Below are 12,183 nucleotides of genomic sequence, written 5' to 3' on the forward strand. Positions count from 1 at the left end.
AGGACTGCCCAGGAAACTAGATCAGTATTTGACTTTCAATTAACAGCTCCCTATTGTCAATGATATAAGTGTCAGGCTAAATAATAAGTAACAGGATAAATCACAGCTTTTGATCTTCATTGTTGTATATCAATCATTTCCCAATTTTTCAAGCTCTGTAGGACAACAAAAATGGACAATTCAGATTACTCTGTGAATGTCAACGATTTCAAACAAAACTAAGGCACTGAGCTGCCAACACCACAAAAGAGAGAATGCAGGGGAAAGCTAAAGTAGGACCTCTATTTACAAAATAGCAGATGCAACACTTTGACTTCATTCCCAGTACTCTTGCACTTTTCTGGTTTAAGCATGCTTTGTAGGAATGCATGTCTGAGGCACGTCTCTTGTTTTTTCTATTGAAATGAAGCTTGTTTGGCAGTCACCTTGCTTCTTTCTGCTGATCTGCTACTATCCTACAGTTTTAGAGTGCCAGAATATCAGCTGGTACATATCAGTGCAGTTTGATTGAGTTCAGCTGCACCAGCTGAGCAGCTGAGGTTAAAAAAGGATTTAGAAACAATTTTTGACAAATCATAAAATCAGAATGAAATTATTATGTTATGCTGCTAAAACAAAATATCCAGGACAACATGAACATTAATGTTTTTAATTTATCCTTAAGGTGCTAAATCAAACCTCCAGACTTGAAATTCAGCTACTGGAAAATTCCCTGTCAACATACAAGCTAGAAAAACAGCTGCTACAACAGACACATGAAATCCTGAAAATTCATGAGAAAAATAGGTAAGAGTGAGTAATTGGTCTCTTTCTCTGTTCATTACAAAGTGGTCTGTGTATACTTTGTTTTAAGCAAATGATGAAAGGAGCAAATATGGTAAGTGGACAGCATAGGTAATATTTATGAACTCACTAAAACACCTGGGGTGTGAACTTACACTATATTATGTCCTGTGTGATAAATGTAAACTGATTTTTACCGCTTTTCATATTAACTGTAAATTTACATCTTACTCTGTTTCATTACAACTTAGTTATATAACCACAGTTCCAGCAACCTAAAAGCATAGGCATTAAGAACATTTTCAAGTAGAAAAATACTAAATTATGAGATTTTTAACTACCTTAAAGTGCATCAGAAACAGAAAATCTTCATTAGTTCATCTTTCTAGTTTTAATGGATTCAAAGATATGGCATGTAGAAGGATCTCTCTCCTTTTGTACTCTATAGCATACTTGTAGCCATGCTCCATTTTAAGAAGTCAATGGTAAACATTTGGTATTTATGTTTAAGCTGATGAAAAAGCTATTTACCAACACAACTTTTTAAGCAGTAAATAGAGAGCTGGGAAGTAACTCCAGTGTTCTCTTTCTGTGACACAGAGATTCAGCACCTGAAGTCACTGGGCTTAGCAGTTCAGTATGCCAGAGAGTGTGCTGGTGAGCTGACCTTGTCTGGGACGCCAGACGCCCACCCAGACACTCTCTCACTCCCCCTCATCTTCAGAACAGGGAGAAAATATGATGAAAAACTCATGGTTGAGATAAAGACAGGGAGATCACTCATCAGTTACTGTCATGGGCAAAACAGCCTTATTTACTACCAATTAATAACAGTGTAGTATGGTGAGAAACAGAAACAAACCCAAAAAGACCTTTCACCTCTTCCTCCCCTTCTTCCCAGGGTCAGCTTCACTCCTGATTCTTCTATATGCCCCCTGAGCAGCACAAGGGGGTGAGGAATTGGGGTTGTAGACAGTAGACAAAGCACAACGCTTTCCCTTGCCTTCTTCCTCAAGTTTTTTCCCTTCTCCAGCATGGTTCTTTCCCACAGGCTCGTGTACTTCAGGGTAAAAATGCACATGGACTCTGCACAGGTGTCGGCTTCCTTCTGGACATATCTGCTCCACTATAGGGTCCTCCAAGGGAAATATCTGCTCCACCATGGCCTCTCCCACAGGCTGCAGGGCTGTGTCTACTCCAGTGCCTCCTTCTTTCCCCTTCTCTGACCTTGGTGTCTGCAGCATTGCTTCTCTCCCTTGTTCCCTCACTCCTCACTCTGTACAGCTGACTGGAACCAGCTGTGCCCAGCTGTGCCCAGCACAGGGCAGCTCTGGCCCTTCCTCACAGCAGCTGCACCTGGGCACTGGCACCCAGGACAGTGGGAAAAGCTGCTCCCCTTCCTGACTGCTCCTTGAAACACCCGATTCACTGCTGCCTCTGTGGTGGGCAGGTGTGAGCAGGGAGGACAGGGAGTGCTCTGACTCCTCAGCCTCACTCTTCTGGAACGAACAACTGTGAAGTCTGACTAGGACTAAGGTTTTATTTCCTCTCTCTACCTTTGATATTGAAAGGAGGCAAACAGCTTTTAAGATGAGGCAGAGACTGAAGCATGTGATACAAGCTGTTGAGGACTGTTTTAATTGAGATCAGTCAGTCTTCCAAAGAGAGCAGTGTGACCCCAAGCTGCTGGACAGGAATTGGCAACTGAGGCAGAAAACCTTGCCCAGGGCAATGCATAAGGCAAGCTAGCATAGTGGGCAAGAGGCTACAGGGTAAAGAAGGCAAAATACAGGTAGTGATGAAAAATAGAAAATATTGTTATTAAGAAATGTGCTTGTAAAATGTGTCTAGTTGCAAAGCTGGTTGAATAATACATCCTTACTGCTACTGATTATGAAAACCAATTTAATGCATTTAACCTAAAAACTGTTTGCAACCAGTAATTCCAGCAAATGCTATTCTGAATAAATTGAATTACACTAAAAACTCTTAAACTCCAGAGATGTCCCTTAACCAAATAGAAATGTGAATAAATTAGTGTGGGATTAACTTTGTCCTCAGCAATCTCACAAATAGGTAATTCACCCAAACTGCTTGTGTGTGTTCTCCCTGTAATCCACAGACAGATTGGCAGAGGTCAGTTCATTCTACGTATTTTGCAAATTTATTTCAAAATGGACTTAATTCAAGCATTAGTTAAGTATATAAGTACTTGCACTTTTATCTGCTGCAATATGATTAGCAACAAAGTTTTGTTAGCTGCTTAAGAGACTGTGTTTTGTATATTTGGGATGTATTTATTTACCTTAGGAATGAATGAGAGTAAAAAGCCTTCATGGCAGTAAACAAATAAGCCCTACTTGAACTGACCTTTGACTTGGCTGACATTATGATTAAATGGATTTTGAAAAGTCAGAAGAAAAGGAGGGCTATTTTTAAAAGCACATTTTTTGTTGTTTTTCTCAGAGGTGTCGGTATTTGTGGATAGATGAAAAAGCACACAGAATTTTATCTTGTAGCAAAGCAAGGACCTGGCATGCATTGTGTGAGTCCTTTTAAAGTCTCCTTGGGACTGATAAAATTAGGCAGAAGCCAGTGTTATAATTACACTAAAATATGGATCATCCACTCTTGTATCATCATCATCATCTCTTCACAGAGAACTGTGTAGTCTTGGCCTTGCAGGTTCTAAATTTGAAATCAATTATGTGTGTGTCAAGTTGACTGTGGGACAAATCTTACTGACCTCAGAAGACACAAGGCTTCTGGACATGCCAACAATTTTAGCTTGCTTAAGTTTAAACAATATTTGCAGATTACTCATCAGGCTGTGTTTAGCAGCTATTTGCAGTTAGGTACTCATAATCCCTCTGCATATCACTTACACACCAATAAATGGAGACAAATCCCTTCTTCCACATTATGTAGGTGGACTGTAAGCTATTTTGGAAAGGATCTTTCTTTTGCAATAGGTTTTGCAGCACAGTGGGAACTAGTGTAGGAGCTATTGTCTTTGCAGAAACAATCAAAAGAGATAGTGTATTTTGAACTAATAAATTCTCACTCTGTGCTAAAATTTCCTCTGTATAAAATAAGAATTAAGATATTAATCACATTCAGAAAACTGAATTTTGGATTAAAATAATGCAAAATCTCATAGTAACAGTAACTGACCGTTGATGTACTATAGTAACTTGGATATTATCCTTAAATAAAATTAACACTGTGTGTCATCAAGGGAGCAGTGCATGTTCTTTAGACTAGAAATATGTCTATTCTTGGCCTTTCTCTTTACCGCCTGTCTCTGCTCAGAAGAAGGTCCAAATTTTTTTTTATTCCACTGAAATGGAAGATATTCTATGGCATAAGTAGAGTCACATTTGCCTTAGAATCATGTGTCTATTGAGTGTTCTCATGCCATAAATAATTTGGTTTTGTGGGTTCCCACCCACTATAATGTAAACGGTGGTTTCTTCCATTGCCATTTTTTTCCCCACAAGAGCTTTCTAAATGCTATTTTGATTTATTCTTGAAAGATTTCCCTTCTTAAGTGCCTTATGAACCCCTTTTTTTTTCTCCCCAGAGTGTACCAGCTGCATTTAATTTATAGTGTGCCATTTGTTACAATAAGCAAGTGTAAGAAAACTTTGCTAAAATGAAACAAATGAGGAAAAATATAATGGAATTCTGAATCTTCCATCAACAAATCGTGGAAGTGAAATTTAAACATAAAATCTTGCTTGAATTTGCAGAAAATAGTACCGGATTAACACGTTCATTACAAGAATGCTATGCTATAAAAAACAAGGATTCAAGAATGGTTCTTGAATGTGTTTGACTGTGTGAAAGATGAGGAAACACAATATGTCTGTCAAGTTTTATTTGAAGGTTGTACATATACTACAAAGATAAATCCCAATTTTACACTTCACTTGTGTGAATTATCTTGTCATTGATATAAAAAGTAGGCTTACTGGTGCTAAGTGATTTGTTACTTTACTGGCCCCGAGAAGTAGGACACATATTTTCATAATTCCTTAAACTGATCAGACAGTATCAGACTCCCAAGGTAGTATGAGTGGTCAGCACCTAAAAACATAGCGAAAATTTCAGTCACCTAAAAGGAAGTACAAAGAAGCTGTTTCAGGCTTTCTTTGGTAAAATAATGTTCTTGCACTCAAAAATAAGCACTGAAATCCTCTACCCACTTGTCTTCCCATACATATATAATAAAATAAACCTACTTATGTATGGCCAAAACCAATTTTTTCTAGTGTGACATTACTTGTTTTTAATTATTGAATACCTCAGCAAAGTGTATGTTTTTTCTGTATATTTATTAAATAATAATTTTTAAAAGATTATTTTAATGCAAAGGATGTCCATCTCCAAGGTCTAGTCTATATCCTGTTCTCACAAATCTAAACTGAGGATTCTGAAAACAAAGATTAAAAAAAAAATCTCTTAAACTTCTGTTGTCTGGAATGGATTAGTGATTAAACTGCCTTATAAAGCAGATTGTCTAAACCATATTTTCCTTCTCCCTTGGACAGCTACCAGAGTGTTTCCTACATGTTCTACTTCATCACCTTTCAAAATGACAACAGCTTTCACTGGAAGTCATTCTTTGCCTTCTGTATGGGTATTCTACCCTCTCCAGCATTAGTAGAGTTTTTTTTTCTGAATCAGCTGGGCATAGCACTGTTGCACTGAGGCATTGCACCGAGTCATTCCACAGGCTGACAAAGTCATGATATCATTTGTGCCATTGAAAATAGATTCCTAGCCCCACCAAAACCACTACATTAGACATCAAGACATAGCTAACCCTCAGAAATATTAAATTTGTCTGGGTTTGGGGTCTGCATGTGTGTTTGTGTGTGTGTTAAATTAATATTCTCCTAAATAATGCTTCTTTAAAAATTTGAAAAAATATCTTTACCAAGCACTCAGCAAAATTATTTCTTAATGGTTTTTGTCTGTCAGAGTTTGTCTGATGTTACAAAAAAAAGGCAACAGAGTGGTCTTGCTACATTTAAAGAAACCCTAAATACCTTTTAAATTGCTTTCAATCAGTTTCAAGATTTTTTGAACTTCCAAGCACTTTTTTTTAAAATTTAAATTATCTATAATAAATATAAATATAACAATACAAATGACCAATTCTGGCCATATTGTTGTCAAAAGCCATAAGAGCAGCTTTTCTCACGCTATTGAAGGATTTCTTCCTTTTGGAACAGTCCAGTTCAGAAATCCCCAATCTGTGTGAAGACTTTGCTTTTGTTCATTTGGAGATTTGACCAAAGTTTTCTCATTGTTTCATAGTAAAACAAAACTGAATTGTTTGGACTTCTCCCAGAAATACAGGGAGTTGTCCTATCCTACGGACTTACTTTTATCTGATATAGATTTATGGATATAGAAAGCCAATTGCATAAATATATATGCATTCTTGAAGTTAGCATAGTTTTGCAATTTATAATTACAGGACTTTTAATCTACATAGAAAACAAAGGAAGCAAGTGCTATGACACTTCCATCTTTCTACCACATGTTGACACACCACTCAGAAATATTACTTTGTATTATTATTAAAGCCATAAAACATCTGTTTCCTGTCTGGCTGCGTAGATGCCAAACTGTGGAGCTCTAAACATTGTCAGCTTCTCTTTTCTTGCTTGACATGGCCAGTGCTGCCACAAATAATATTGTCATCCCCCTGGATTCATTTGCTATGGTTTTAGGAAGGCCACAGTGGGAAACAAATAATGCAGTGCATAAACTTTGGCTGTCAAAGGCTCTTTCTTTGACATGAAATGATTCAGATATGGAAATTATTTAGTTGTGGACATGCAGATAGGATACTGTGGAATTAAGGAAATACATCTTAGTGTACTGCATGGATAGGATAAAGGGAACTTTTTTGTCTTTACTTACTATTTAACCAAAAATCTGTATTCTATCTTCCTGAATGACATTGTCTTGCATTGAAAATACATAATATTTGGGAGACTGTAAGATGTCAGACAGGGATGTGGCCCCACCTAGTACCCATTCTATTACAGACTGGCACCAGGCCACCTTTCTCCTATCCCAAGTGCATTGATGTAATTAGTCTATCAAAAAAGGTAAGATCTAGTGACAACCAGGACTTCAATAATTTTTGTGAAAAATTATCAGTGAATAGAATTATTCTGTGGATAGAACTGACAAATTTCAAAAGGAGGTGTTTTTCTTTGAAAATATTTTATGACTAGAACCAAATCTATCTGAAGATTTTCAAGCACTTCTGCCAAACTAAACTACATCTCACTTTCTGCATAAGAAAGTTCAAAGGCTACCACATACACATTCTTAAAAAATCCATGTGAATCTAGACCATGGTGTGAATCTAAACATGATGTTTAATGTTAGTGTTCAAGTGATGAAAAATCAGCCACAGCTCCGATAAGGTGCTAAAATAATTTATATTCTTTGGCTTCAAAATCCATATTTTTTTCAGGGTGTAACCTTCTACCATCTTATTTCAGTCCACTAAATCTTGTTATTTTGTTTCTAATTAATGAGCCTTTTAAAATGAGATATATTCTCCTTTGTGTTTGGGACCCTAAAAAAATGTATTTTCCCTCACATCTTTACTTTTTTGCTCCCTTTACTCAGATGCTTCTGATTTTCACGGAACTAGACATATTGATATTTCAAAGTATGTTTTCTTCAGGATCTTTGTAAATTCCACATTTATAATATTTCAGAAAAAAAATGCTGCTTAAAAAAATTTATCTCATTCTAGCTTGCACAGCAAATTTTGGTGCCTGAATTTAATCTTTGCATTGTTATCATCTCCAACAGCTCATATTAAGGCTCCATGATATAAAGTAGAAGCAACTCCATATGGATTTTATTACATTCCTCTGTTAGGTTAAATGACCTAAAATTATGCAGGCATTTTGCCACTGATCTATTATCCAGAAGTAAAAACAAAGGTAGAGGGAGAGTGCAAATAAATAAAACCTAAGACTGACTTGAGCAGGAAGCAGTTTGTTGGCAAGTTTTTAACCACCACTTACTTTTTGGGCATGAGAAACACAACCTTTGGTGGATACAACAGAAACCCCAAAGAGAAAGTAGCAGCGAGATTGAATTAATTTCTTTATCTAATACTAATACATTCTTTCTGTTAAATTCCCACCACAGCATCAAAGCACTGTCTTGGAAATGCTTCTTGTTTGTGGCTGGCAGATGTTAGCTATCCTTTAAGTCTACAACAGCGCTATTTTTCCAGATGTAATCTGATATGCCTTTGATCTTGGTAAATTGAACACTTCCAGCACAGGACAGAAAGGGCAACATAAAAAGAATATTAATCCAGAAAAAGTGGGGTTTCTCTACATGTTCAAAATTCTTTATAAAAATTGATGTAAGCAAATCACATAGCATGATGACCAACAGTTTTCTGCCTGAAGAGCCTTTTGTGGAACAACCAAACGTGGCTGGGGAGTGTTAGTGGGATATGAGTGTAGACTCAAGGAAAAAGGGAATCCTACATTAAAATGCTAGTTGCTGATTTACCTTTTGGGAAATCAGTACTATTCTTAATGTGAAAGCAGGTACTGCTCATCTGATGGGAAATTCTTATCCCAGCTTTACAGACCCTGTTAAAAAGTATACATTTATTATGGGTTCCACACACCTTGATGGTCCTCCATAACTTATAATGCTTCTTTTCCTCCCAGTGACAAGACCCTTCATAAATTCTTCTGCAGTTTGCCCTGATTTTTTTGTCTCATCATCCATTTGTGTTACCAACCATGTCCTCTTCAACACCCTGCTCTTCTGTCTCCTCTGCCTACCTCAGGCTCTTCTGCTTTAGCTTTTACATTCAAATGTTGTACTGGCCCTATGCTTGTGCATAGTTGTAAATCAGAGTAATACCTTAATACCTATATATGCAGTTCCGTGCCCTTTACACACTACAACATGCAAACATCTCAGTGTTAGAGATCACTTATGGTTGACTCAGTGGGCTGAATTACTAGATGTGACATATTTTAGAATTACTGATTTAGGTAGTGAATTATACACTGAAAAAAAATGTTCAGGTTTCTGTATTATTAACTGTGGTGGCGTGAAATCATATTTACTAATTGTTTTATTTCATTTTAGTTTACTTGAGCACAGAATTCTAGAAATGGAAGAAAGGCACAAAGAAGAGCTGGCCACTTTGAAGGAGGAGAAAGAGAACCTGCAAAGCTTAGTCACACGACAAAGCTCCATAATCCAGGAACTGGAGAAGCAGTTAAACAAGGCAACAAGCAATAACAGTGTCCTGCAGAAACAGCAGCTTGAATTGATGGATACAGTTCACACCCTGATCACCCTCTGCTCCAAGGAAGGAGGTAAGAAAGTGGCATTATAAAGTACATTATAAAGTATATTAGAAGTACTAGGAAATATCTTGTGAATTGAGATCTCAATTTTTGGAAAATCAAAACTTAATCATCTTATTACAAGAAAGAAAAAGACATTATAATTGACGAGAAAAGAGCTGATGAGAGCCCACAAATCAGATAAAGTTCAGACAATGCTGAGGCTGATCCTTGTACCAACAGCCATATTTGATTTTTCGAATTTATTATCATTGAGTTTTTATATCTTGACCATAGCAGATATAGGCCATAATTGCATTGTCTTTGTACTAACAATAATGATATGTTCCTCTGAATATCTGTCTCCTTCTGCTGGAAGTAAGCCAACCAGCTATGGATCTTGACAGTACCTCATCTACTCTTGACTACCTTTTCAGTCAATGGAGAGAACAGGCTACTAACTAAAGGAAAGTAATTCAGAGTTTTTTGCATGTGTATGGTTTATAATATTAATTATTTTGGTTATAGGCTCTTATGGTGCTATAGGTAGACATCCAAGAGATTAATCTCTTCTATTGAATTAGATTTTATTTATAATAAGGGATCATTTTTCTTTCTTCTGTCTTGCTGTGTTTTGTTTGTTTCTGGGTGCTCCAAATGAAAAAGGTAGAAATAACATTGAAAGAAGGGCTCAGCAAAGACTCTGTAGGACAATTTTCCTCAAGTATGTATTCCTTAGTAAACAGTTTTTTTACAGAAACAGAGACAGAAAGTCAGATAGAATTTCAATTTTCAAATGCCAAGGACACTGCAGAACATCTTAAGAAAGAAATTCCTTGCACCCGAAGTGGTCGAGGGAGGGGTGGAAGCCACTGTGCAAAATGGAAATGGTACACTTGGAAGAATATATTATTATCTACAGAAAAAAGCCATACAGAAATGACAAAATAAAAATCCTTTTGAGAAAGGCACAAGATAAACATTGAGAAACTGTAGACGTGTAGTCTTTTAGCAATTGTGAAAGCATGGATCAAGGAGTTCTCTGAGAGGTATCAGAATCTGAAAAGCCCAGCATAATAGATTGTTGTCATTCTAGAGCTCTAAGTGCCACAAACTAACAAAAAAAAAAAAAAAAGGCAAAATACTAAAATTAAACCAGCAACAACTACCCCAAACAACTTGTCACCTGCATCATTATTCAGTGCTCTCTCTAAGAAACAGAAGACATACTAGATCAATCAAACTATTCAGCTCAAGGCAATGTGGGTTTTCTCTCTGCTATATATTCCCATGCAACTTGTGTGGCTTAAACATAAGCTGCTACAGTCATGAGCATTACATCTCTTACTTTGGAAGTGTTGCATGCTTGGGCCAGTGTAGATAGACTACTTTAAAAAAACAAATTTTTTCCTCCTCTCATGTTCATTCTAAATGTTCCCTTCTGCTCATTCTGTTATATAGTTCTCTAGCATTTGGAATTAAATAACATGTTTCATAGAAGGCTGTTCTCATATCAGTAGAAAAACATTGTGATGCAATGCAAATCCTTTATTATGCTTTATGGCCTTTTGGCAAAGAAACCTGGCAAGGCTGTGTCCAGAGTGTTCTAATAAAGCTCAGGAGTATTTTAAAATCAATATCAAAATGAAAGATATATTATTCTCATACAGAGATATGTAGCAAGTTCTTTAAAGCTTAAAAAGATTTTCTAACAGTCTTGAATATGATTCAAAGAAAAAAAAAAAACAACAAACAAACCAACATTTTTCCTAAACTTAGTTTCCTCAGCTGCTTCTTAGAAAAACTTTGAAGGAGGAATACAGAAGAGGATGTTTCAAATTGGGCTCCTGGGTACAAATTCAGGTGCCTGAAAACCTGAGTTTTCAACAGTCTTTTTAACTTCTGAGGAACTGTGGAAGTAAATGATGCTTAGCACAGTTAAATTCCTAAATATAACTTCAATAGCCTAACTAAGCCCTTGATTTTGAACGCCATTGTCTTTTGTGTATTATCATGTTCAGCATTTTCTTTGGATGCCTTTGTTCTTTGAGGAGAATAATTTAACAAGAAATGCTCAAGTGAAGAAATGTTTCTTTCTTATTGTCTGATTAAGTCTACCTGACCAGTGTTTTTGGTAGGTACATTCACAGCTGAAGAAGTAGCCAGATAGCTTAAGATAAAATAATATTTTCCTGGAGCACAAGACCACTCTGATGAAGACTAAGTACTGAAGGTTGTGCCAAAAATTAATGCCAACTTCAGTCTATGAAAACACATGTTTAAGGTGGAAATGTATGTACATTGGCAAATGCAAATTTAGAATAGCACTGGAGCTACTCTAAATTTACACCCAAATATGAAGTTTGGGTAGTCTTACACAAATCTTGATATGTGCACTAAAGATCAAAACAAAAAATGCTCTGTGAGAACTGGTGTTTCTTGGGAAATGGAGAATAACAAAGAGTGATACATAAATCAGTGACACCTCTTCTGTCTTATACTTTGGTAAATCTCAGTCATCTAATTTCATAAGGGATGTAGCAAAAATGGAAATGGTCCAGAAAAGAATAGGACAATGAAAAAATTAGAGTCCTGGAACAATTTTAATATGAGGAGAGAGAGCTGTAAGGTACAGATCTATTAGGTGGGAAAGAAGATATGTGGAGTACTGTTATGGAAATGCTCAAAATAATTAATGATAGGGAAGAAAGGAACAGCCAGTAACACTGGGAAGTATTTTCCATTTATAAAAGAGAGGACTTAAGTAATTTAGGTAAAGGTTATTAGATATCATAGATATTGATTTTTTTTTTTATTAATATTAGAAAGCTGCAGAGGTAGAAAAGGATGGGTCCTATTAAGAACTTTGGGTCTTTAATAGGGACACTCATCTTTGACAGAAAGCACAACCTAAGTGAGGCATCAAGTCTGGAAAGCCAAACTGTCAAAGGTGAGGAACTTTATGAACAAAAGGAGTCGAGAGAAATTTCAATGTCTAAATCCTGTGGTATTTTGAGAATGGATTTAAGTATCT

General features: G+C 36.3%; 1 protein-coding gene across 1 annotated transcript in view; it reads left to right on the top strand.

Annotated features, from left to right (window-relative positions):
* Nucleotides 1–12,183, top strand: part of ANGPT1 (angiopoietin 1) — a 150,406-nt gene that overhangs the window by 68,363 nt on the left and 69,860 nt on the right. Inside the window, exons 3-4 of the mRNA XM_058027383.1 lie at nt 665–786; nt 8,947–9,179. Coding sequence (XP_057883366.1) covers nt 665–786; nt 8,947–9,179 — 355 coding nt within the window. The remainder of the gene's footprint in view (nt 1–664; nt 787–8,946; nt 9,180–12,183) is intronic.

The sequence above is a fragment of the Melospiza georgiana genome, chromosome 1 (assembly GCF_028018845.1).
Source record: "Melospiza georgiana isolate bMelGeo1 chromosome 1, bMelGeo1.pri, whole genome shotgun sequence".
Taxonomy (NCBI): Eukaryota; Metazoa; Chordata; class Aves; order Passeriformes; family Passerellidae; genus Melospiza; species Melospiza georgiana.